Source organism: Epinephelus fuscoguttatus, linkage group LG10 (genome assembly GCF_011397635.1).
Source record: "Epinephelus fuscoguttatus linkage group LG10, E.fuscoguttatus.final_Chr_v1".
Taxonomy (NCBI): domain Eukaryota; kingdom Metazoa; phylum Chordata; class Actinopteri; order Perciformes; family Serranidae; genus Epinephelus; species Epinephelus fuscoguttatus.
In genome coordinates this window covers 18448494-18474872 of record NC_064761.1, presented here as the reverse complement: position 1 = coordinate 18474872, position 26379 = coordinate 18448494, and the positions used below count along the sequence as shown (strand labels likewise).

The window sequence follows — 26379 nt, the reverse complement described above, 5'->3', positions numbered from 1 at the left end:
TTAATTTTCATGTGTTTATTTATTCACATTTAATTTTATTATTTTGACTGTTTTTTTGGTGGATCCCTATTATCCTGTTAATATCATTTTTGTTAGTCAAAATTTATTTTATTTAATGTCTCATTTCTAGAACCGCCATGTACCACCCTAACGAAAAACAATAAAAAATTTGAATAATAAAAATATAAAATACATTCTTTAGATCAATGATTTAATTGTTACTTTTTATTCTAAAACCCTGCTTATTTCACTCACTTCCAGTAGGTTGTTCAAGAATGGATCACTAACTGATTTCTTTTTTCGAGATTATTATATTATATATATATATATATATATATATATATATATATATATATATATATATATATATATGTATGTATGTATATTTGCAAGCATACAAGCACGTGCTGTAGCTGAATGACCCACACAGTTACCATATTTTAGTTCATTTCCTTTTTAACCAAAGATATAATCACCATTAGGCTACTTAATAAAACAACAAAAATAAACATAATATTTATTGTTGCTTTAATAACCAGTTAAATACCCTCTGACACAATTAAAACCCCCTCCCCAAAAATGATAGGGTTTTTTTTTGTTTGTTTGTTTGTTTTTTGGTATTCAACCATTGCCCCTGCCTTTTCAGGGGCCTTTCATTTCTGTGGGCGGGCTTCCTTATAAGCAGGCTATCTAAACCCTTTGCTGTGATACTGAACTGTCCCTTAACAGCAGTTACCCCTCTGTCTGTGCAGGGCTGTAACTCCCCCCCATGTACTCCGTCACTGCTCGGCTCGGGTGTGTGTGTGTGTGTGTGTGTAGCCTGTTGGACGCCTCGCGATGGTCTTTTCTTGTCTCATGTGTGATGGGGGCTCTTGATGGTGCTCCATCAGGAGGAGAAGTGTGCATCAAGTGGATCTGGATTTGACAACAGATGAGTCGCGGTAGGCAGAGGCAGGAGTAGAGAGCTTCGTGTACGACAAGACTTCAACACGACGATCAGAATGATTCCCCGTCACTATAATGGATTTAACTCGCTATCACACTTTTGAATTACTTGCATGCACAGTTCTCATCTCATCACTGTTGGTGATAGATGGTAAGTGGCTGCTTCTTTTCACGTGGGCTCTGAGTTAAGTTTTCAGGCACTATTTACTTGTTTGTGATGCTGTAGCTGCATGATCATCACACACTTCTGTAGTTAACTAATAACCAGTGCTATGTCATATGTAGGAGTTGATTCATAGGGCTTTTTGGGCACTTGCATGAGTTGCATCCCTTCATGCAAGATGCGTTTCTCATGCCTGAGAGTGCAACACCAATTTAAAGTGTTTATTTCATCAAGGCTTTATTATTGGAAAAGTTTCCTCAATCCTTGAAATTAAGTAGAACAGAAGTGTACAGATTATTACCAGCTTCTGAGTTCTGAATCTGAGTCTTGTATTTGGCTTGCATTTTAACCACTCCATGCTTTGAATATTAATTAAGACCGTGAGAGCTGACATCATTGCCCATAGTGATTACTAGATATTTTCTAAGGACAAAAAGAAATCTAACAATGGGGGGCAGTGTAGTGACCCATGAAGGGGTGTGAGGATTGGGTGGTCGGGGGGGTGTGGACAAGTGACGGGACAAAAGGGGGAAGGCACTGAATGTCTCTGGGGCTCTACAAAACACCACACAATAACATGTCCTCTTATCAACGCTGAAACAAACAGACAGATACACCGGCAGCATGTATCTGTCAGGTGCCCCACATGTGACATTCGAGGGCCTCCAGATAGGACCAAACAAAGACCCTCAGAAGTAATTTGCATTTGAAAAAAGCCTTACATGTTGTGGGAGGGGATGTGCAGTTGGCCGGAGCTGTGTCTCAAATAGGCAACAGGCCTGGCTCTGATTCCTCTGAACTGTGCCTCAGGGGAATACTGGAAAACCAGTGGATTCAGTAAAGAAACAATCATACGTTTACCCTAAAAAAATACATGGACATAAGATACTGCTGCAACATGTGCTCTAATCTGGTCTGAACATACTGCCTGATCCTTGATGTAATGAGAGCTAATATCAGCATATGGTCGAGCATCACCATCTCCATCACACCCCCAGGACACTTGGCCCATACTTCCAAGTCCAAGTCTAGACATGTTTAAGCTGCTCTTGCAGTACCCTGCCGACTGTCTGTGAAATTGATTGACCCTCGCCAATGACAGAAGATTGGTCCCTGAGTTGGTGAAGATGGAGCACCAAGTGTAATTGCTCTCTTCTATGCCTTTATAGTCTGCACTCAGCCTGATTGTGCTCTTGAGCCATGATTACAGCGCACAATTATCATCTGTGAGGAATATTTTTGGAATATCTCTGTTCATATCAGCGTGGCTACAACTGTGGCCCCTTAGCTTCATAATGATGTTGAATATTTGTGCAAGACACATTTTCAAGGCTTTTAGATATGCGGTGCATTCTGATTATCATCTAATACAGGCATCACTTGTTCATCTGATTTGAAGCCTCCCTTTTGTGGCACCATGCCCCTGTGCTCCCTTATGCACATTCCTTGGATTACGAGGATTGTTGTCTCTGAGCTGGTCCCATTTGTTCTGCCTGGAACATGGCAATTTTGAGATGCCTCATGGTAGCTACTTGTCTTTGATGTTTTCTTGTGTATGTGAGAGTTGTAAGGGACAAGTCTCCTGGTAGACATTGAGACAATGAGGAAGGAGGAAGGGTCAGGAAGAGTGAAGACGGCAATGCAGCATCATAGGGTTTAGGTTCGCAAGAAGTTTGGGTTTTAGATTACAGTCAAACTTTAATCTTCTGGATCTTGCCTGACTAACTCATGGGTATGTCTTTATTCGATCATCTAGTTCAATAACAAAGTTATAAGTTTTAAGATATCAAGTATATGAAAGACATTGACGTCCCAGCATGTGCAACTGGTAGGAGGCCCCGGGGCAGATGCAGAACACGCTGGAGGGATTATATATCTCATCTGGTCTGGGTACGCCTCTGGGTACGAACTGGAAAATGTTGCTGGGGAGAGGGACGTCTTGAGTGCATTGCTCAGCCTGCTGCCCCCACAACCCAGCCCTGGATAAGTGGATGGAAATGGAACTCCAGCATTCTTTACAAGTAATACGTTCTTACAGCTCACGTAGGACCTAGTACTTTGAGCATTGTACAAAATTTTCAGCTGCAGTAACATTTATCCTGGTTAAATGTTCAAGTGCACATCTTTCTAAATTTTGGTCTTTGCAACCTTGCATATGTGATTTGTTCCATCTCATACAGTTCTCATTGTTTTTTGATCCAGATGTTGTTCGTTGGAGGTTCAGGATTCAACCATCTAATTGTGATACATTTGATCAAGGTTCTCAAACCCATCAGGGACTGTTATGAGGAGAATCACCCTTGGATCTTTGGGAATATTTTGATGGAACACCGCTCTCAGGGCATCTAAGAGACATTGATCCAAAAGTTGCTTAACTTGGGGCAGGACCAAAAAATATGAATGTGGTTTCCAGTTTGTGGGCCACACATTCTCCAGCACCTGTCTGAGATAGATGGAGCCCACTTTGCTGTTACTGGTGGGGTCCAGAAATATCTTGCTATTACTTTCCATTTAAACTCTCGCCAGATATTGGAATTAGTCGTCAAATGTGCCTCACCACAAATTTTCCTCCAGGTGTCTGGTGATATGTCTAAGTTCATTTCCATCTCCCATTTCTTCTTTATTTGTAAGCTTTAGTTTGGGATATTTGAGAGGAGTACTGGGTATACTCTGATTACTTTTTTAGTGTCATTCCCAGTTTGATTTCTGTAAGGAACTTTTCTATTGGAGTTGGGGTTTTTTTTTTGTTTTTTTTGTTTGTTTTTTTTTTACTCAGTGTAAGCATGAAATAGGTTCATTGAAGTGTTGGAACAACCAGATGCATAATTTTTAGGTGATACTGTCATCCTGCGCACTTAAGAAACTTAGGAAGAATTTAAAGATGTCCAAAAAGTTAAGAACATTTGTTCAGACTATCCTAAAAATGCATGAGATTTAAAAAAATAGCTGTCAAGATTATAGAAAATACCATCTTAAAGTTCAGACCATATGGGCTGACTCTACGTATTTTTTTAAACCGCATTTCTATTGGTGTTAATATGAAAGCTATAGCACAGTAATGCTATGTTTACGATGAGATGAGAATACTTTAAATGCAGTATAATGTGTCGCTTTTTTATGTGCCTTAAATTAAAGATTATGAAAAAGTGAGAACCAAAATGACAAAAACAGCTATTTAACGGCAAAAAGTATAAAAGTAAAATGTGATTTAACTTGAGTGACATTTCCATGAACAATATCTTAAATCTTTAAACAGAAAACAACGTTCAAGCCCCACATAATTAAGTCGTACATAGTATGACAATTATTGCTTTCACTGTTGCTACTGAGGAGGATCAAGCGCTGATCCTCTGATTAGTATGTGTAGTGAGTGTTGACTGAAATGAGATGTAAACCTGGAGCTCTGGCAACATGGCCCTGCTGATTGAAACACACCATGAAGTGTAAAGGAGTAAATGCCTCCAATCTTTGGTCGGATGCAGTCACCATGGAAATAGATTGAGCGCTGAAGACAAACAGTGGAATTGGTTTCTATGGAAACCAACCATGACGCCTTGAGAGGCCCTTAAATTTTAAGTCCTTGTACTGACAGCTGCTAGACAGATTGTTTTTATCAAAGCTTAACAGAAAGAAAAGAGCCTCGTGCCAGACATGATCAGACTAAATTAGCAATCAAGAGCATTTCTGCTCTGTCGTTGTGTACTAATGGAAACTACTGTTACGTAGTGCAGATGAAAAAAACAAGTAATATAGCTTATTGAGAAGTTTGCCCTGCCTATAGGGAGCAACTTTTGTAATCTAATCTAATTAAATCATTTTTACATTAATAAAGACACAACTAGATGTTATAAAGTATGATATATTACCTCATAACTCACTAATTGGCTTTTAGTTGTAACAAACTTATATTCTGCTCCTAGATTAAAAGAACCAAAGAAGTAGCATACTGCAAATATTTTTCATCAGAATGAATGAAAATTCTGGTTTTATTTATCTGCACAGCCTAAGTACCCAGAGCAACGAAGTTCTGTGATATCAATGTTTGAAACTGTGATCTGTCCATAGGTGCATCTCCTGACAAACTGCCTTCACCGGTGGACCAGTGCTCTCCAAACCCCTGCCAAAACAGGGCGATATGCCGAACCCGCGGGGACAGCTACTCGTGCTTCTGTGTGCCGGGGTTCCAAGGTGCTCACTGCCAGATTGATGTGAATGAGTGTGCTTCACAGCCCTGCAGGAACGGGGCCACATGTGTGGACAAAGTGGGCAGGTTCTCCTGTCTGTGTTCTCCTGGGTACACTGGTGAGTCCAAAGAACAGTGTTGGGTACCCCAAGAGCATCTTAAAGGGACAGTTCTGATTGTGGGGTTGTATGAGGTGTTCATCCATAGTCAGTTTTATACCTACAGTAAGTGTCTGTCAGTCTGGAGAAAGGTCAGGAGTGTCGAAATGAAAGCTAAGCAATGTATTGCTGTGGATGGGGGTCAGCAACAAAATGTATTTTAGCCACCTAAAAATCCATATCGGTTTAAGTGTATGCTATATTGAGAATATTTTCACTGCTTTACCTTCTTTCAGACAGCCCATGTCACCTGGGAAGCTGTTAACAGCTTCAGTTCACACCTATGCTCACTTCAAAGCTACCAGACTCCATTGACAAAAACTGTGATTAGCTCACTGAACACGGAAGCCACTGGTCTACCGTCTCAGTCAGTTAATTTGTGCTCAAAATAATCCTTTTAAATGCCAAAGTCATATAATAACACAATAAAAATAATGGATCTAGGCAGTAGTAGAGCAGCACCTCCTGTGTCCAGCCATGTTAAATTGACTCTGCCCTTAATCAAAGCGATATAAGAACTTCAGTACCCCAATGGAAATTGCTTTCTGGCAGAAAGCTTAAGCAGCAAAAATACTTTCAGTATAGCAAACACTTAGACAGACATCGAGTGTTTAAGGTTGAACTTTTTTTAGGTGGCTAAAATCTGTTTTATTGCTGACCTCTATTCACTGTAGTACGTTCTGTGTCAGTATTCCTGTCTGCTTCTCCAAACTGGGGGCGCACTGACTGCAAACTACTGTATGTAATACACTGACTATGGATAAGTGCCTCATACAACCTCACTTCAAAATATCCAAACTAACTTTAAGAGCGAGATTCTGTCAGTTTAGTCCTAAAATAACAGATGGCTTTGTGATAAAATATTTATGGTTACTATTGGCCATTTTAGATCATTAGAGAAAATAACAGTTATACATATGTAAATGTCTAACCTCTGTTTTAGTTGAATTTTAAAAAAGTGTGTAAAATGTTGAATAAGGTTAGGGTTAGGCTAAGTGAGTGTTCAATATGAGTTATGATTAATTTAAAGTAATCTGGAGCAGTAAAGGATAACTTTGAAAACCTAACCCACTACATCAAATGTGATGATTCATTTAATCTCTTATTTGAATATAATCTCTTGTATTTATTCTGAATTTCCATCCTGCATCATGTCTGGATCTTATTTTTATGTTATTGCCTTTTATGTTTCAAATCTTACAAAATCCACCCATTTAAATAAAGAATAGATAAGCTTGCTAAACCCCCATGAATAAATCTGCTGAAAGAAGCCTGATTGCATGATGACGTAGGCAAAGAGACAGATTCAGTGTCACCTGTTTCATTTTTCATGTGGTTTACAGCAGTCTGCATCATGTCTTGTATTTATTCATGTTAAACTTTCATTCTCGTCATCTTTATCTCAATTCCAGGAAGATAACAGGATTTTTGTGTAGTGCAGGGATACATTTGAAGATATATTGTATACAATGGACTGTTTTTAGAATTGCAAACATCTGCGGAAGCCTCTCTGTGAGATAAAAGAGCAATCCACGCTTGATCACAGCCAGTACACATGAAAGCCTCGTTCATTTTTGCCCCCTGCCCTCACTCTGTGTATCAGGCGTACTCGCCCTCTGACATCTGTCCTGCTTTGATGTTCACAGGGGCCACTTGTGAGGTCCTGATTGACGAGTGTCAATCACAGCCATGTCTCAGTGGCGGCAGTTGCCATGGCTACGTCGGCGGCTTCACTTGCACCTGCCTGCCCGGTTACCAAGGACACCGATGCGAAATCAACATTGACGAGTGCCAAGAGCAGCCATGCCAGAATGGGGCTCTGTGTATAGATGGGGTGAATGAGTAAGTGGCCCAGCTCCAGTCACTGAGACTAAGAAATTGTAGCTCTTGCCAAATTTAGAAACACAGAATTGCTTTGTATATTACAGATCCCTTAAATATTTCAAGTTTTACGCCTGTAAACACAGACTGGAGGAAATACTGTAAATAATCTCATTCATGTGACTTCTGAATCTTTGATTATCTCAGCTACAGCTGTGACTGCTCTCACACAGCCTTCACTGGCAGACACTGTGAGACACCACTACCACCATGCCACTCTGAACCATGCTTCAACAGCGCCATCTGCAAGGACAACCAGGGTAACTACAGCTGTGAATGCTGGCCAGGTATATGAAACACCTTTCTTGCTCAGTATTTCTGAGTCACAGGTTTTTAAAGGAGTTTTTGTAAAGGTCAAGAGACACAGAAGAAAACAAATGGAGGCGAGGGTGAGAGATGAGGAAAAATGCAAATAGAGAACAATAATAATAAAAAATAAGAAGAAGAAGCATTACAAAGTGCTTCACAAGGCAAGGGAGTCAATCAGCGAAGTTTGAAAGAAACAGATTAAAAAGAATTCGTGTATAAAACAAAGGAAGTAAAATCAGGAAAGGCTCTCCAATGAAAGTAGCTATGTTTTAAGAAGGGACCTAAAAGAGATCACTGACTCAGCTGACCTGGTTTCCTCCGACAGATCATTCCAAACCCTCAGACCCTGACTGCAAATGCTCTGTCCCCGTTAGGCTTTAGCTCCTCGGAAACAGACAAAAGACTTCTGCCTGAAGATTCTGAAGTACATCGCAGCGCCTACTGAGGGTTCAGACATATAGCTGAGAGAGAGGCCATGAAGTGCCTTAAAAGTAATAAGTAAGATCTTAAAATTCTTTTCTAAAACTACTGGGAGCCAGTACAGAGAGGCTAAAACAAGAGTGATGTGATCCTGTCTCTTGGTTCTTGTTAAAAGCCTGGCATCTGTACAGTCTGGTGTCAGTTAATATATTTTCAGTTCACACAAGTAAAGAGGCTGTTGCAGTAATCTGAGCGTGATGAGATGAAGGTGTGTAACATGGTCTCTGTGTCTTTAAAAGTTAACACAGATCATGTTTTTGAAGTATCTCTAAGATTAGAAAAAAAAAACATGATTGCACAAACAAGACTGAAACAAGTGCTGAATCTGGACTCCATGATCAAGCTTATTTTTAAATTTCTGACTCTTTTACTCAATCTACAAAGGATGTCATAGGTGCTGTCAATCTTCATCTTCACCTGAAACACGGTCTCATTCTCTTCATTCCAGGGTTTGAGGGGCGTCAGTGTGAAATTGACATCAATGAGTGTGGCAGCAACCCCTGCATGCATGGAGGCAGCTGCATTGAGAGATCATGGCCCAATCTGTATGGCATCGAGCCTGTGCTGCCTGAACACTATGACCCGCAGAATGCTGCAGGCTACATCTGCAACTGTGTTGGAGCTACAGGTAATTTATTCTGATTGACCAAATTCATTATGTCCCACACAGGTCTGACAGTGTGTGCAGTCAGGTGTTTGATCAGGGGAATGAGCATGTTCAGTTTGGAGCATCAGAAGGGTGAAAGGATAAATTAAAAATGGGAATGTTTTGCTATTACTCAAAATATAGGCCTATATTATAAATTACTCCACATATTACATGATTGTATAACAACAATAACAAAATAACTTTGAGTGAAAAACATGTTGTTGCTTAACTGGACCCAACACAACTCTCAGTTGCAAAATCAGAAATCCTAGTTTTCCTGCTTACACAAGATTTGATCCAACAATGTAGGTAAGACTGTGAGCTGTTGCCTGCTGAGAGTTGTGTTCTAAAAATTGACTCTCTGCCAGTGGCTGTGGCATTGACTCAGTAAGGTGGCCAAATAGCATTAGTCTAATCCCCAGGATCTGGCTTTGCCGGTCTCCTGACTGGAGCCACTCAGCCCTATGTGGTTGTAGAGAAGTAGACAAGGAGTAGACCTCCACTGGGATGGCATGCACACACACAATCTAATATGGTGCAGCTAGACAAGTTTAGGGATATCCTGGGGCAAAAAGTGACGGCATGATGTGGACATCTGCACCATGGATTTGGGGGATTTTGTTGCTTGGAACAGGTAATATCAGAAAACATTTTTGTATGAATGGATATGCATTGTAGGTATTACATAATAGGTATTAAATTCCTGTGTTCGTGTGTCTTAACTTCTGCCATCAGCCACCTGTTGTTACAGCATTTTTCTACAGTGGCATTGTGTTTTAGTGCAGAACTTATATGACAAAGTGCCTGGACATTCCTTTCATTTTAGCTTTTAAATCTAACCATTTGTTTCAAGTAGATAATTCAGATGCTGATAACATCCATAGCATAGCAACACATAAAAGATTTCTGTAGACAAACACAAGCAGACAATGTAAAGAGGAAAATACATGGACATGTATTGTTGGGCATACTGGTGTCTAGGTGGTGAAGAGAATAAAACTCACTACCAGCGTAGAGAACTAGTACCCAACAGTTTGGCCTCAGATGAGGTTAACCTGACTTGACATGAGTATTCAAGGCAACAAAATAATTATTTAAAAAACAGACATAAGAGCAGGTGTTGAGAAAACTTGGAGGAAAAGGGGAGAAAAAAATTGGGCACAAGTCCAGTGTTTTTCTCACTTGCCATCATTATGTAACTTGCCTGCATAATAACTAAGTACAGGTGTATGAATGTGGCTTGTTTGTAATAAATGCCCAGCAGACAAGTCTATTGCTTACAAAACCACTGAACAGGGAATAACGTCAGTAATTCCCTGTTCAGTGAGCATAATAATTAGAAACAGTCCACAGTACATAATTTACATGTGCAGTCATGTTTTGGGTTCTTTTAGTGGCAGCAGTAACAAAGTTTAAGAGAGTTTGTGTCTTGATTTGACTTTTCTTCTGCTAACAGGTTCCCTCTGCCAGGAGGTGATAGACCAGTGTGACCCCAGTCCCTGCCAGAATGGAGGCAGGTGTGAGAGCCACATTGGAGGCTATACTTGCCACTGTCACAAACAGAGTCAGGATGGCGTCCTCTATGGAGGTGTAAACTGTGATGTGAGGCTAGTGGGCTGTGAGGGGCATGAATGCCAGAACCAAGGCTCCTGCTATCCATTCCTGTTGGATCGGACTCATGGATACACCTGTTCCTGTGTACCTGGGCACACTGGACCCCTCTGTACGACCCCCACCACCTTCTCCTTTGAACGGAGAGGCTACCTGCTGCTGCAGAGTCCCCTGGTGGATGCTGCAGTGTCCTGCAACATCACTCTCAGCTTCAAGACTATTCTGCCCAGAGCGTTGCTGTTCCAGCGGAACAGCAGGGGGCTGCTGCTGAGCCTGGAGCTGGACGAAGGGCGGCTTCGTCTCATGCTGAGGAAGGAGGCCTCTGCTGGGCCTGAAGCAGAAAGCCCAAGCCAGGTCCTGGAGCTACCACACAATGTCACAGATGGAGAGTGGCATTCTGTAGAGGCTGTGCTCGGAAACTGGGTGCTCAGTCTGACACTCTTGGATGATGCTGGAAGCTGTGGGAGCCAGTCGTGCCACACTGTGGCCCCAGTCCAAAGCACCCTGGCCAGGCTGGTGTCACCTCCTCAGAACACTTACATTGGAGGAGTGCTTCAGGACTCAAATGGCCACAGCGAGGACTCTCCAGTTCCAGCATTTATTGGCTGCATGCGGGATGTGTTTGTGGACTGGCAGCTCATCGTCCCTGAGGAATGGCTGAGTGACTCTGCTGTGAATGTGTCCCCTGGCTGCAGCCACAGGGACCACTGCCTGGACGTGCCTTGCCAAAACAGAGGACAGTGTGTCAACCTGTGGCAGAGCTACCAGTGCCGATGTCCGAGGCCTTATAAGGGGCAGGATTGCGAGGAGGGTATGTTTACAGCTGTGAAATAATAGACTTCAGCAGGTGGTGAAATTGGACAGTCAGACAGCAGCAACACAGTGATAGCTGATCACCAGAAGCAGATATGAGACTCACCAGAGCCTTTAAGCCTTAAAATCACCAGATTAATTAAGATTGGAGGAAAGAGCATCAGGTCATTCTCATCAAATTTCTTAAGTGGGTAATTAGATAACATCCTCAGTTGCTGCTGTCTAAGAGAAGTTAAGGGAGTAGAGATGAGGCTAATCAAACACCACAGTAAAGGACAGAAGCAGAGATCCTCTTATCTGACGCACTGGATTAAGGATATAAGGAATTCTATTTTGGAAATACATAGCACATGCAAGGAAACACCAGACTGTTGAATTCTGCGTTCAATGCAATAGAAAAAATGAATGAAAAAGTTGTAGTTTGCATTAGTTACTCAAGTTTCCCCTGTAAATATTGAATGTTTCAGTTTTTCCACTCAGGATATCTATAGACTCTTGAGTCTATCAAAGCAGATTACTGATTACACACATTTACTCACAGGCGCACAAATACACACACCTACACACTTGAAATATCCACACACATGAACATTTTTTTGTCTCGTCACTGTGTGTCCGCTGCTGTGGCTTGTGTGTGTTCTCAGTGTCCTGCCTACTGTTTAATTTGACCAGCCCACAGTGGAAAGTGCTGACAGTAAACACAGACACACAGAACATGGGGGCTGGAGGCTGCTTAAATTTCCTCTTCCAGTGCCCGTTTATCTATAACCCTCAACGTTAACTGCTTCAGTGTCTTTTCCTTCAGATAGTAGGTTCTGCAAAAACACAAATCTATCATAATGCTTGTTTAATAGCAAAATTATACTTTTTGATTAATTTTCTTGATTCATTTCTTGATTTTTCTTTCAAACATTAAAATTTGGTAGGGCACCCAGTAGAGCAGGCGCTCCCAATGTATAAAGGCCTTGACCTTGCTGCCACGGGCTCAATTCCAACCCATGGCCCCGTGCTGCACATCACCCCAGATGCTGAAGACCCCTGCGGTCATGCATTGTGGCCAAGCAGGGATATATGAAGATTTTATTCCTAATGTTGACACCCAGCCACATTTTGTCGTCTAATCTCGTTTCCCTTTTTTGCAGAACATGTGCCTGCACGCTTTGGGAACGAGGACTCTCAGAGTTATGCAGCATTCACTGTCACCGACCATCTGGGTCACAACCTGTCCATCTCCCTCTTCCTGCGGACACGGAGGCCCAATGGACTCCTCCTGGCGCTGGCCAGCAACAGCAGCAGCCCTTACCTGCACATGTGGCTGGAGGACGGCAGGGTCGCAGTTCAGCTGGATAACTCTGAGAGCCTAAAGGCTGAGAGTGCGATCGATGACGGGGAAGTCCATTTTGTGAGTGTAGAGGTGGCGGAGGGTCGTATGGCGCTGTATGTAGCAGCTCAGGAACAGGGTGATGTGGAAGTCAGGACAGTCGATGTCCAAGCTGGAGATACTGTGTATGTGGGAAGTCTGTTGGACACGGCCTCAGAGTTTGGTGGATATTTTAAAGGCTGTATCCAGGACCTGAGGATCAACGACAGGAGGCTGCAGTTCTTTGGGACAGACACCTTAGTGAAATATTATCCTCTGGTGTTCATGGAAAACGTGACAGCTGGATGCTCTGGGGACGACGCCTGCAGTGTGAGTAAATACAAAGCTTCCTTTTAATAATATTTGGTAACTGATTTATTTTCAGGGTTTAAGAAATGCAGAAAGAGATGAGATAAATCTCATATTTATTTCAAGGAAATCAGACATTACTTGGTAAAAGTAAACTCGTGTATCAATTCCTCCTCCTCAGAGAAACCCTTGTCTAAACGGCGGGATGTGCTATTCCATGTGGGACGACTTCACCTGCACCTGCCCTCCCAGCACAGCAGGGCGGCGCTGTGAAGAGGTCAGGTGGTGTGAGCTGTCACCTTGCCCCATGGACTCAGAGTGCAGGATGCTGAACCAGGGATATGAATGTAAGTGGCATCCAAAATTTCAACAGGTACAAGCAGAGGTGTTAATGTAAGACGTCTTAGACACATACAGGTTGTTTCTCAAGTCATTTGAAACCAATGAAGTCCAATTTAAGTGGACAAGCTTATTATAGTTCCCTAAAACTAAACTAGTGGGGAAAAAACTAACTAAAACAAAATAAAAACATACAGGGAGGGTCTTTAGTTTCAGTCTGTCAATTTGGCCCAATTTGTCAACACAACAACGATGATGACACATTGGTGCATATTGATTCAGACTGGGATGTCTACATGACTGTCAGCTGACTGCCTTCACAAAGTGTTTGTGTTTGTATTGTAAGACCTATTCAGAACCTCTTAAATTTTGTTCCTGACAAATAATATTGTAATAATAATAATAATAATAATAATGATAATAATAAACTAATACTGAAACTAATAAAAACTAAATCAAAACTAAACATTAATAATGAATAAATAAACAAAAACGTAACTGAACAAAATGAAAGTAAAATAAATAACAAAAAATTTAAAAAAAAAAATAAAAACAAATGAAAAAGACAAAGCTATGATAACTCATGCTGCAACTCTTAAAGCCACATTTAAACAACACTAGCGTTAAAAAAAAAAGCAATTTAACACAATCAATTTTTATTTTTATTTTTTTGGAGTGATGTGATCCCTTAGTGGGGACATTTTTCTTTTGTTTTTTATTATTATTTTTTATTCATTTTTCTTTCTCATGATTACTACTAATTATTTATCATTTTCTTTTCTTTTCCTTTTTTCAATTTTTGCATTTAGAAGAGGAGCTCAGTGTATGCAGGTGGTGATTACATACAACACAGCCAATACGCAAATGAACAGTATCACTCCATCATCACAAAAAACAAATACAACAGATACAAACAACTAAACAATGTACCTCACACAACACAGGGACAAATAGTCATACAGAAGAAATTTCATATTGGTATAACAGCATTCCAAACTAGCTGAGCCGCAACAAGCACAAGTTGACACAAAAGGCATCCTTGAAGAGATAATAATAGACACCAGTCACTGTTTTAAGTTAGGCTTCATATCTTTTCTCACCACCTCTTGGCTTCAATAAACTTTTCCCATCCATCTAAATAAACTTTATTAATATCCTTCCAAAATAAACTGGTGTTTGTTTCATGATCAAATTTGTGGTAATATTTTTTACATAGTTTTTTACATAGGTTTTACCAGTCCAAAACACAGTCAGACTCAAGTCCAAGCCAGCAGCTCTGGTTATGAGAGCAGAGTTTAGAAATTGTCTAGTGCCTGATAGTGTAATAACTGTCAGATTACATCTTAATCTGTTATGTAAAGCATGAAAGGAAATGTAAGGGTTAAAAACTTCATGCTATAGATTAGATTTTTATCATTACTTCATCACATATGAGTCATGTTAATGTGATGACAGTTACATTTCAAGATTTAATTTAAGCCCAGTAAGATGGAACTTTTTTTGTTGTTATACAAGCAGTCATTGCCCACCAATATTTAATAGTATCAATGAGGCTGGATTTAAAGCACCGTAACACTAAGCTCACTTTTGTCTGTGTCATCAGTTGTAAAGTGTGTCGTCTCTTTCTCCTTGACACAGTTTCTTAGTTACATAAAAGCCCTTGAACCCAGACATAGAGTTGTTTACCTCTCAGACTCACATTATATGTATGTTACCTAATCTTTGACCTCGTTTGTGGAATTGGTCATTATTGACTTAATTGGCCACCATGTAACAGGTGATACAACATGGTTGGTTATACCCTGGCCTCAATCTGCCCACACAGTATAGTCTATGTGCTCTGTAAAGCAGGATTGGCTTGAGGCCAGCTTATCCTTTTTTGCTAGGATTAGTGATGAATTGCCATGTTGCCCATCTGTCCTGTACGCCACCCCATGTTAGGTGATTAATTCATCGAGGATACCTGCTCCTTGTGGGTATTTCCAACAAATGACCTCATGTAGTTGCCTAAAAGGATTGTAGTGTTATCAAACAGCCAAATGCCATGCTGTCATAACGCCTGTTTTATTTTGTAATCCTTAGATTGCCTAATGCCTAGCGTAAAGCCAATCAAAAACAAGAAGCCATATGATGGAAAGGTAAGTGTCCAAATGTGTAAACAAATATACATGACAGATGTTTTCTCTAATCTCCCAGGCTACTCCAATGCAACGTTCCTGAATGACAGCACCGTGCTGTCCTACCGGGGCAACGGACACATTACCCGTAATCTAACCAACCTCTCCCTAAACCTACGCACACGAAAGCGCAACACAGCTATACTCCATGCAGAGAATGGCTCGGCATTCGTCATACTCTCCGTCCAGGATGGTTTCCTCTTCATGGAGCTCCAGAGCACCACTGTAGACAACAGAGAGGAGGAGGAAGGAGAGACAGGTGCGTCCACAGTCAGTCTCAGCAGCAGGAGGAGTGTTAGTGATGGTGAGTGGCACAGCATCCACCTGTTTATGTCAGCGCCGTGGGCAGAAACTTCCCGGTGGACTCTGGTGGTGGATGAAGAAATAGAGGAAGCCAGCACTTCCAGTAGCCAAGGAGGCAACCTTAACTTCCTCAGGCAGGGGGTGGACATCTTCTTAGGGGGCCTGGCCCCTGATGCTGGGTGGTCCCTGACTGGGTGCCTGGGCACAGTAGAGGTGGGTGGCATTGCCCTGCCTTACTTCAGCTCCTCTGATGTGAACCTGCCCCGCCTGCAGAAGGAGCAGTTCATCCAGACATCGCTGCAGCCACCGATCCTCGGCTGCAGCGGGGCGTCCGTGTGTGAGCCCAACCCCTGCCTGAACGGAGGGGAGTGCCAGGACCTCTTCAACACCTACAACTGTAGCTGTGCAGCAGGGTGGGCAGGGAGACGCTGCGGCTTCTTCACCAACACCTGCGCCTCTAGTCCCTGCGTTCACGGCAACTGCAGCGTGAAAGGGCTGACCTACGAGTGCACCTGTGAGTTTGGCTACGCAGGTGTGGACTGTGATGAGGAGGTGGATATGTGTGAAAACCACCTGTGTGCCCACGGAGGCACCTGTCTGCACGGGCCGGACAGGTACGCCTGCCTCTGCCCTGAGAACTACACTGGACCCCTTTGCAAGTAAGTTCAAGTGTTTGCCAGACAAACAGAAAAGCAGGACAACAGAATAAACACTGTCACTTTATTGTGAGTGCAAAAGGCTTGTGTGAAATATAGACTGACAACAGAAAAGAAAACGTTGGCATAATAAATACTTCATGCCCCAAAAATGAGTTTGCTCTTCTGTGAACAGTTTTAAGAGCTTAGTTAGTTAGTTAACACAAAATACACAAATAAGTGCTCCAAATTGCACAAACAAGGGACCGCAGCACAACAAAAAACAAGAATCCTTCAATGTAAATGTCTCCACATCGCTGCCTCTGTTCAGCATTTCAACCACGCCTGCAGTGAGCGTCTCAGATGCTCCATTTCTATTCTAGTGTCAGCCAGAAAAGGCCTCAGTCTGCTGTGGTGTCTCACTACACAAGGCTCTGTGGTTCAGCGCCAGTTTCTTTCCCCTGTCATCTACCGTTTGCCTCGGAGAACCAGCAGGGGAACGCCTCCGAGCATTTATCCTGTAAACACACAGCCTCTTGCATTTTGCCTCTTTTGCACAAGGAAAAAAATCTTTGCAAGTGTCTCGCTAAGACAAGCTGCACATCTCCCTTTACTGGGAACATCTACGCTGTAAAGTTTTCATCAAAATGACTTCTTTTTGTTTGTGTCTCTTGTTTGTGTCTCTCTCTGCCGCCTCTCCCCGTCTTTCTTTCTGTTCCTCTCCAGTGAGCGCATTGAAGAGATTCCATGGTACATTGTTGTCAGAAATGTGTAAGTAGGTTTTTTTTTCTATTTCTCAGGTGTTCGCTATTTGTTTCCTGTTAGATATTCGTCTCTCAAATGTCATGTACAATGTTTTTTTTTTTGTGTGTGTTCGACTGTGTGCAACAAAATGCCAAGCAAAGCTAATATTAACGCTCCCTGTGACATTGTTTGTCTTAAAGTGAGATACACACTGTTTCAGATGAGTGACAGCTGGGTTCAAAAATGATTCCTGGCGTCTAAATTAAAACTTCACCTACAAAAATGGTACGCTTTCCAAAATCATAAAAAACAGCCTGTATTTGTAACCATTGAGGGATGGATTTCGAGTTGCCATCAGATAAATAATATTTTGGAACAGAGCTGCTGTGCTTCAGGCAAACAGGAGGTTGTAGAGGCCAAAGAGAAATGGTTGGCTTCTTCATTCCTGTACATGTGATTTGACCTCCTGCTGGTGAATAGTTGCCAGAGGTCTTTAATCTTATTATCCTGGTCCCCTCCTAAGCCTCTTTGTCTCCCCTGTGGGGAGCTGCAGGAAGCCGAACAATACTGCTCCTGCCTGGCTGATCCTTCTGCTTCCGGCAGACGTCAGACTCTGCTGCACATGACCTGCTGAATGCCTCAATACCTCCGATACTACAGCTTTAAATAAAACACAAACAACACACGTATTTACTCTCTCGCATGTCTGAATGTCTCCCTACCAGACGGCCCAAGCTGCCTGTTTCTGTGTGCGGCGATGACACAAGAAACTACACCTGCTTCAATGGAGGCAACTGCACTGACCGAGAGCTGTCCTGTGACTGTCCACCTGGCTTCATTGGACACCGGTAGGAAAGAGAAAGATACCAATATTTTTGAATAAAACCTGTAAATATAAGTCAAATGGATCTAAAGCAGACTGAGATATTGAGACAAATTGTACTGCCATCCCCCGATTTATCTACGAAGCATAGCATAAAGGGCTGTCCACACCAAGATAGCTATAAGAATGTGAGCATCCACACTGATGAACGATGATGTTGTGTGAACAGCAGTGCCTGGCACGCCCTGCATGCTGGATGAATTTTGATTGGCTGTCAGTGTTTGTATCACGTGCAATAGCTCATTGGCCTTGACTGTTTAATTCAGTGACTCATTCACCAGCTGACTAGTAACATCCAATCATATTCATGCAGGTGCACAGAGGGTCATTATATCCTGACACATGGTCAAGTATGATGTTGAATCTATTAAACTGTGCGGACCTTGAACTGATGACTGAAGAGAAATCTGGACCTCGTGGCTAGACCAGTTGGGAACCACAAATTATTGACTCAAAGGTCCAGTGTGTTGGATTAAGGGGCATCTAATGGCAGAAATGGTATATAATTATAGACTATAAAAATAACGGATGTAGCCACCATAACATCACACATTGGTTTGTGGATTCCTATTTTGAAGTCTCAAGTTTGGCATTTCGGTCGTCTCTATCTTGGTTTTCTAGCGCCAGAAGTCGCCATATTTGGGCGAGAGGCTGGTGCTGTGGAGGATTGAGAGGTGGATCTGACTGAGAAGCTGAGGACACTATCGGCAGACAGTCTGTCATATAAAGCGGCCCATCCTTAATTATGTGTGACTTTAATAGCTGACTTATGTAAAAAGAATCACCCCATTTACAGTTGTCATGAAGGGGAGAATTGGTTATAGAGACCAAATTCATTTTTGGAGCATTTTGCAAACATGTTTATTTCTGCAGTGAATTCGGCCATTTAACATTTTTGTGTATGGGGATGGACTGGTTTTTGGAGCCAGCCTCAAGTGGCCATTCAAAGAACTGCAGTTTTTTGGACATAAGTGTTGGCTTCATTTTTCAGCCCTGGCAGTTGCCATTTGTACTTAATATTTATAACGACGTTTTCATTCATTTATAATCACCTGAAAATAAGAATAGTTGTGTTGTCATTACCTTAGAATGAGCTGTTTATATCTACATAGGGAGCGGGTCCTAATCCATGGAGTCTGCCATGTTGTTTCCACAGTGGCCCAGAATGAACAAATCAAACACTGGCTGTAGATTGGGCCACCACGGTTATTATCTGTGCTTGGCACGCTGGAGAAGTTTCACATCTACCTAACTGTTAGATACCACTATATCCTACACACTAGACCCTGAACTAAATTCATCACTTCCTTCACACTTGTCCCTGACTGACTGAACTCTGATTCTGTCTCTGTAGGTGTGAGCAGGAGGTGGACGAGTGCAAGTCTAACCCCTGTCTAAATGGAGGCTACTGCCGCAACCTCATCAACAAGTTTGTGTGCGTGTGCGACATGAGCTACGCTGGAGACACGTGCCAGACGGACGTAAGCGACATTTACTTTTACGTGGCTGTGCTGCTGTGGCAGAACCTCTTCCAGCTGCTCTCCTACCTCATTCTCAGGCTGGACGATGAGCCAGAGGTGGACTGGGGGGGCAACGACTGAATGTGTGTGTGTGTGTGTGTGTGTGTGTGTGCTGGCGTGTGTGTCTGCACTTGGCTTTGGGACTGTTTGAGAAAGTGGGTGCAGAGTGTGGTTTGCAAGTTTGTCATTGGACGTGTATGGGTGATTGATTGATGATACAAGATGAGAATGACCGGTGGTTTCCCATACAGAGCACAGGGGATCAGGTATTTATGACAGCACACTGCACACATTAGGGTTTTCTCTAGTTTGACGTCAGGTTAACGATACCACAGAGCTGTTTCTGTGCCTTATAACAATACTTTGGTCTTCAGAAGCACCTTATTAAGTATAGATATTTATGTGACTTAATTGAATGTACTTATTTAAGTAGCTGTAGATCACAGATGTAATGATTTCTTGCAAAGCCAACACAGACAAAATACAGTTTAGGGCTGCAACTGAAGCTCATTTTTATTCTTGATGATGGATGCTGAGCATTGAACTGCTATGGATGAGGGCCACAGAAAAGCATAATTTAGCCACCTAAAAAGACCTTCCGAAAGAAATCAAAATCACTTGAAGTGTACACTATATTTGGAATATCATCACCACTTTATCTGACACACTAACTGATGGAGGCAGCGGTAGACCAGCAACTCCTGTGTTCTGCAAAGTAAGATTTTTGTGAAGGGAGTCAGGTGGTTTTGAGATAACGGCTTTAGTTCAGAAAGGTTTGTCTGATGGCAAGGTAAAGCCGTGAAAATATTCTAAATATAGAAAACACTTGATATTGCATTTCGTTTTCTGTACATGACGCAGGGGTTTTTTCTACCTGGAAGTTACTGTAAACAAACATGATTCAGTCTATAGTCCAAAATTTAAAGAGGTCAAAAGGAAATTAGGGAATGTTAGCTTCAAAGATCACTTGAAATTTTAATCTATTAATGAAGTTGCTGGGAATTAACTGACTGACTGATTAATCAGATAACCGTAGGACAGTAACTGTGGTCTACAGGGAAGGATGAAGCACTTTTTGATGCAGCGAAAAACATTATAGAATATGTTTTATTTATAATGTGTCTCATTGAAAATAACCTGTCAGTCTTGTCTGAACTGGATTTTGGGAGCTCCATACGGATGAGCGTGTGAACTATCAAAAACAGTGTTGTAGCTACAAAGGCACCTGGAGGGGCTAGAAGACGACAAGATGTCTCCCTTTGTTCTTGACGTGCGTTCAGAGCACTGTGGTGACTGACTGACTGACTTACTGCCGTGTGTTGTTTTGTACCCAAAGAAGAAGTTTTCTGTCTCTAAACCTTCCTGAGTGGGGCAAAGATATTTTAAGCCTAAAATTCTCTGCGGCTCTGTTTGAACGGTACCCATCAACATTCACCGTGCTTACTGTTGTGGTCAACATTTCATAACGCTCTGTCTGTTCCTCATGGACTTGATTTGTGTCTTCGTCTGTCTTTTCGTCTCACTGTGCTGACTTCATGCTGGATGATCCATGTACGACAGTAATGTCTTGTTTGTCTGTCTTTACTTCATCACATTCTGTCCTCATGTCCTGTCTCGGTTTAAACCCACTCTCTGTCTCTGTCTTTGTTGTTGTTGTCAAATAAAAAAACAAACTTATCATATCTTTGTCTGTCTGCTGTCCTCTTTTCATCTCTCTCAACTAATTATTCTCTTCCATAACCAAACACTTTGCATTCCAATTTCTTTCCTCAGTTTTCTCCTCTAGACGAACTTCAGCTGAAGGTTAACTGCTGTACAAATCCCTTTATTGATTCGCTAACTGTGTATCAGTGTGTGTTTGTGTGTAACAGAGCAGAGGTCGAAGTCAGGTGGCTACCGTGACACCAAACATAGACACTTGATCTGTCTTAACAAGATGTAGTGTGAGTAGATCCCAGAATAGCCTGAGTTCATAAACACACAGTGAGCAAACGCACAGTGCGTCAGTAGTTGGACACTTCTGTTCCTATACTTGAGTGTTCTGTTGGTCAAAGGCTGTTTTCATGGTGTGGGGTAGGCAACAGTTTGGGGTTGGCTCTTTTCTCTTTTAAAGGGACACTTCACCCAAAAATCAAAAATACATATTTTTCCTCTTACCTGTAGAGCTATTTATCCATCTGGATTGTTTTGGTGTGAGCTGCAGAGTGTTGGAGATATCAGCCGTAGAGATATCTGCCTTCTCTTGAATATAATGGAACTAGATGGCACTCAGCTTGTGATGCTAAAAGCAGCAAAAAAATATATTTAAGAAACTCTACACAATCTCTTTGACCTGGTTACTCAAGATAATCTATAGTCCTTGTTGTGAGCAGTCTCATACAGTACAGATTTTCTTTCTACCAAGCTACACCCGTCAACTGTATCACCACGCAGAGTGAAGCGTGCATCCACAGCTAGCTCACCTAGCTCCACTGAGCTACCTAACGATACAGCTCAGCTGAGAAGGACGTCATTAATGGTAAATGGACCTGCATTTGTATAGCGACTTTCTAGTCATCCAACCACTCAAAGTGCTTTTTACACTACGAGTCACATTCACCCATTAACACACACATCCACAATCCACTGGTGGCCGAGGCTACCATACAATGTGCCACCTGCTACTCAGTATAACACACTCACACCCCAATGGAGCAGCCATTGGGAGCAATTTGGGGTTCAGTATCTTGCTCAAGGATACTTCGACAAAGGAGCCAGGGATCGAACCGCTGATTTTTCGATTGGTGGACAACCCGCTCTACCTCTGAGTCACAGCCGCCTTCTTTCTCATTATTCAGAAAACTCAATAGTCTGAAAATGTCCCATTGGACCAAAAGCCCAATGATTGGACAGCCTGTTATCCCAATGATAAACTCCCATTGCTCCAAGGGCCCATTCCCCCCCAAAAAAACACACTTACCCAAAGAAATCATTGGACCTTCCCAGGTACTCATTTTTTCCCTAGTATGTCGATGGTCTGACCTGCCCTACTCTGCCTCTGATTGGCTAGTACCTGTTGCTTTCGTTGGTTGGATTGGTTAGGTTTAGACATGAGGAATGAGATTGGTTAGGGAAAGAATATCCAGGTAGGCCAATCATAGGCAGAGAAGGGTGGGTCTTGTTTTCTCCACAGTAGGTATAAACAATATCGCAGCAGGGCTGACTGATTACAGGCCATGAATAACTCTAACTACAGAGAGTGCAGGGATAACTGGCTGTTGGACAAATGGGATTTTGGTCCAATGGGACCTTTTTCAGCATATTTGGGTTTCGGAATAATGGGCCTTGAGAGTTATGGCACGACACCTACATCTCACGCTGTCATGAGCACAAGCCTCTCATCCATGAGCAGATGCACATTTCCTTCTGATTATAAAAAGATGATATATAATTACCTCTTTGTGTAAGGATGGTGATATAAAGATGGACTTTTGTACCAGAACACTGGAACTTTGGAAGACAGCCACTCCATTTGTCTAACTTGGACAGCAGAAGCGTCATAGTAGCTTCAGATAAGCTTTTGAATGCATCTTTGCACAGATTGAGGGCTGTAGATTTTGTCCCCCATCACATACACTGGAAAGACATTAGGAAGGGTTCTTTTAGTGGCCGGTATGTAAAGGAGGAATGATTACAGCAAGGACAACCCAGTTTCAATAGCCATATGGGCACATGGCAATTGTTTGAACGCAGATTTGAAAAATGAGAACCTATCCTTTAATACAGAAATAGCTTTCTGAGTTTGGTGTGGAAGAAGTTGACTGGACCGCACAGAGCCTTTATGTCAATCCCAGGCCTTATCACCCATCATCACTGCCCGACCTCACAACAGCTATTGTGGGTGAATGGGAGAAAATCCCGCCATGTTCCTTTTGACCATGTCAGTTTTCCTCCTCTCTCTCTCATACACTTGCTCCCTCCCTTCCATGTTGTTTTTTCAAGTGTGTGTGCATGTGTGTGTGCGTGTCCTTTGCCAGCACAGGTAGCCCTAATGGTGAGGAAAGGGGGGGGAGGAAATGGGAAGCAGTTTCTCAGTGTCGGCACTGATGTGGCCATCCTTTGAGAGAGTGAGAGCAGCAGAGAGGGAGAATTGTGCTTCGCCAGCGAAAAAAGCAGCATCTGGCGCTGAAGTGCAGTTTCAGCAGAGAGCTGGTGGCATTCACAGAAGTTCAGTCTGCTTCACAGAAACGTATGAGGGCAGCTTATCTGCCAGGCACACACACACACACACACACACACACACACAGAGCAGGTTGATAGTGCTGACAGCAGGGAAGCATTGCTGCCGTCTCGGTGTGTGTAGCTGCTCTGCTGAGGCTTCAGGGTGGCCCTGCCTTGTACCTCAGAGACTGGTTAGTTAGACATTCCCGTGTCTGTGTGTGTGGCAGTCGGTGACTGATGGCGGGTCCTGGCTGCAGGCTGCTCCGGCTCGCTTGTGTCACACTCACTCTGACAGCCAACTGTGCTGCAGTGACAGGTAAGCACTTTCCAGGAGTCAACAAAGAACCTGTAGCAAGGGAAAGAAAGTGTAATGTCTGCAGCGTCGAGCATGAGTGCATAAGTTATTTTTTGCCTCAGGATATGGATGGTTGTATTTTTATGAGAATTATGTTTCCATGTTGATTGCTCAGTGTAAAGTTTGCTGACTTCTGAGATTTTTTTTTTTGCATAGTCTTGTGCTACCTGACAAGTTCTGTAAGAGGCTTTAGTAATGAAGACGGTGTCAGCTGAAATTTGAAGTGTAATGGAGTGATACTTACAGCTGTTGTTGCTGTTGGTAACCTTGCAGCAGTCACTCAGAGTGTCACCACTATCACACCAAGCAGAACTACTGATGTAAGTGCATCTGCCGCTCTGTCTTCAGCTGCTGGTTAATGAATGTTAACAATCATTCACCGGCTGCACTGGAAGCTTTGATTCTCTGGGTTTGACTTGCGAGGTCAGAAATGTGTTTGTTTGCATGCCGGGTAATTTTGTTTCTGGGCGGTATTGAAGTTGCTTGTGTGTGTGTGTGTGTGTGTGTGAGTGTGTGTGTGATGATCAAAGGGCTATGGGGCTGTAAGTTAAAAATGAATCTTAACAGGTTTCACAAGTCATTAAAACGCTTCATGTAAAGCAGCTTTTCTTCCTGCTCGATAAGAATCATGTGTGTGTCTGTGTGAGCTATTTTTGGTGTGTGAGTGTGTTTGTGGTGGTGTATATGCTAATGGCATCATCAGGCAGCATCTTGCGTGTATGTGTGTGTTTGTGTGTGTGTGTGTGTGTGTGATCCTCCACAGACGGAGCGTGCTCCATACAGCTCGCGGGTGGCTGCCGTGCTGGCACCGTGTCTGGTTGGCTTGGCGATAGTGGTGATGCTGGGGCTGGCGCTGGCCGTTGCCAAACTGCGAGAGAGGCGGCAGACGGAGGGAGGTTTCAGTCCGCAGCAACTCGAGGCTCCTGGTGGTCGCAACCCACCTGCTGAGCTGGGAAACACATCCATCAGCACTTTGGCAGCTCGCGTGGAGCGCCTGGTGTAGTGTAAAGCAGTGAGGAGAGGAGAGGAGAAGTGTGTGTGTGTGTGTGTGTGTGTGTGTGTGAGAGAGAGAGACAGAAATAAACAATGTATCGTGTGCACGAGCTTCTTTAAACCAAAAACACTTGTTTGTGTCTCTTTCCCTCCAGTTGACCTCTGAGGGTTTGACCTCTGACCTCCTACTATCCATCAGTCTGGTGTCTGTCATCCTGCTGCTGGTTCTCATCCTTACCTCCGTCAGCCTGGTGGTGGCGCTAAATCGCCGTGCCACCCACGGCACCTACAGTCCGAGCCGGCAGGAGAAGGAGGGATCCCGGGTGGAGATGTGGAGCATCACTCAGCCTCCACCTATGGAGAGACTCATATGAGAAGACTGTGTTTACATGCAGGGTGGAACGTGGTTACTGTAGCGATGACGGAGCTGATGTTAGAAACACACCTTATAATGGATGTGTAACTTCTGCAGCCTGCATGTAAACATAGTCTTCTCTTCACAATAACTTCCTTTGACATTACAGCAGTCTTTCCTCACATGCTGAAAGACTCTATGAGATCTTGTGACACCATTTTTGTGTAATCATACATCCCAGTGCTTCATCCATCTTCCTGCGATGTTTTGCACCTGGCTTCAGCACCCAGCAGTACATCCATCTGCATGCAAAGATTTGAGTTCAGAACATATTGAGTCTGTCACATCTTTGTGTCTGATCCATATCTTTTAGGATTGATGGACCTGGTGAGCACTCGAAAAGAAAATCTGATCAGAATTAGGGACGCACAAACACAGCTCATAGCCTCATCCGGAAACAAGCAGTCAGACAGTTTCTCAATTAAAGGATGAGGCTGGTATTAGTCTGTATTTTTCTTATTGTCAACTAATTCCATAAAATTATCAAAACCAGTATGGGTGTGTAAGCTGCTGCTAACAGTTGGTGCGTGTCCATCCACCTCTTTTTGCACATTTTCAATTTGGGCATAAAAAAAAACCTTAGTGGAAACGCCAAAAGAAGAAAACAGCTTGGAATGTCACAAAAAAGTTTTTACTCTTGGAAAGAAACTTGTGCCTAATATTAATAATTATAATAAGACACTGGATTTATAGAGCACTTTTCTGGATGCTCAGATGCTTTACAAAGAACAACAACAACATAACAAAGGAAACAAACAATACAAGGATGAAATTGCAATGAAATAGTTCCAGCAAATAGATGATGACATTCAGTCGTGATGTACCATCATCACAGAGGCCACTGCAGGCTCTCCTGGATGGCTTTTAGGACGGCCTTCCTCTGCACCCTTCTGTGTGTCAGCTCTGGTAGTTCCCAGCCACGCTCCTCCAGGTGGTTGCTTTTTAATGTATCAC

The 26379-nt window shown here is 42.7% G+C and overlaps 1 protein-coding gene across 1 annotated transcript; it reads left to right on the top strand.

The window, feature by feature from the left end:
• Nucleotides 1–817: 817 nt before the first annotated feature.
• crb1 (crumbs cell polarity complex component 1) lies at nucleotides 818–25797 on the top strand. Its single transcript, XM_049587361.1, has 13 exons — nucleotides 818–1096; nucleotides 5174–5410; nucleotides 7096–7291; nucleotides 7478–7617; nucleotides 8568–8747; nucleotides 10225–11190; nucleotides 12335–12882; nucleotides 13043–13208; nucleotides 15397–16339; nucleotides 17042–17086; nucleotides 17785–17907; nucleotides 19297–19423; nucleotides 25166–25797. Exons 1-13 carry the CDS (start codon nucleotides 1021–1023, stop codon nucleotides 25382–25384), a joined length of 3966 nt encoding a protein of 1321 aa, XP_049443318.1. The 5' UTR covers nucleotides 818–1020; the 3' UTR covers nucleotides 25385–25797.
• The last annotated feature ends 582 nt before the right edge of the window (nucleotides 25798–26379 follow it).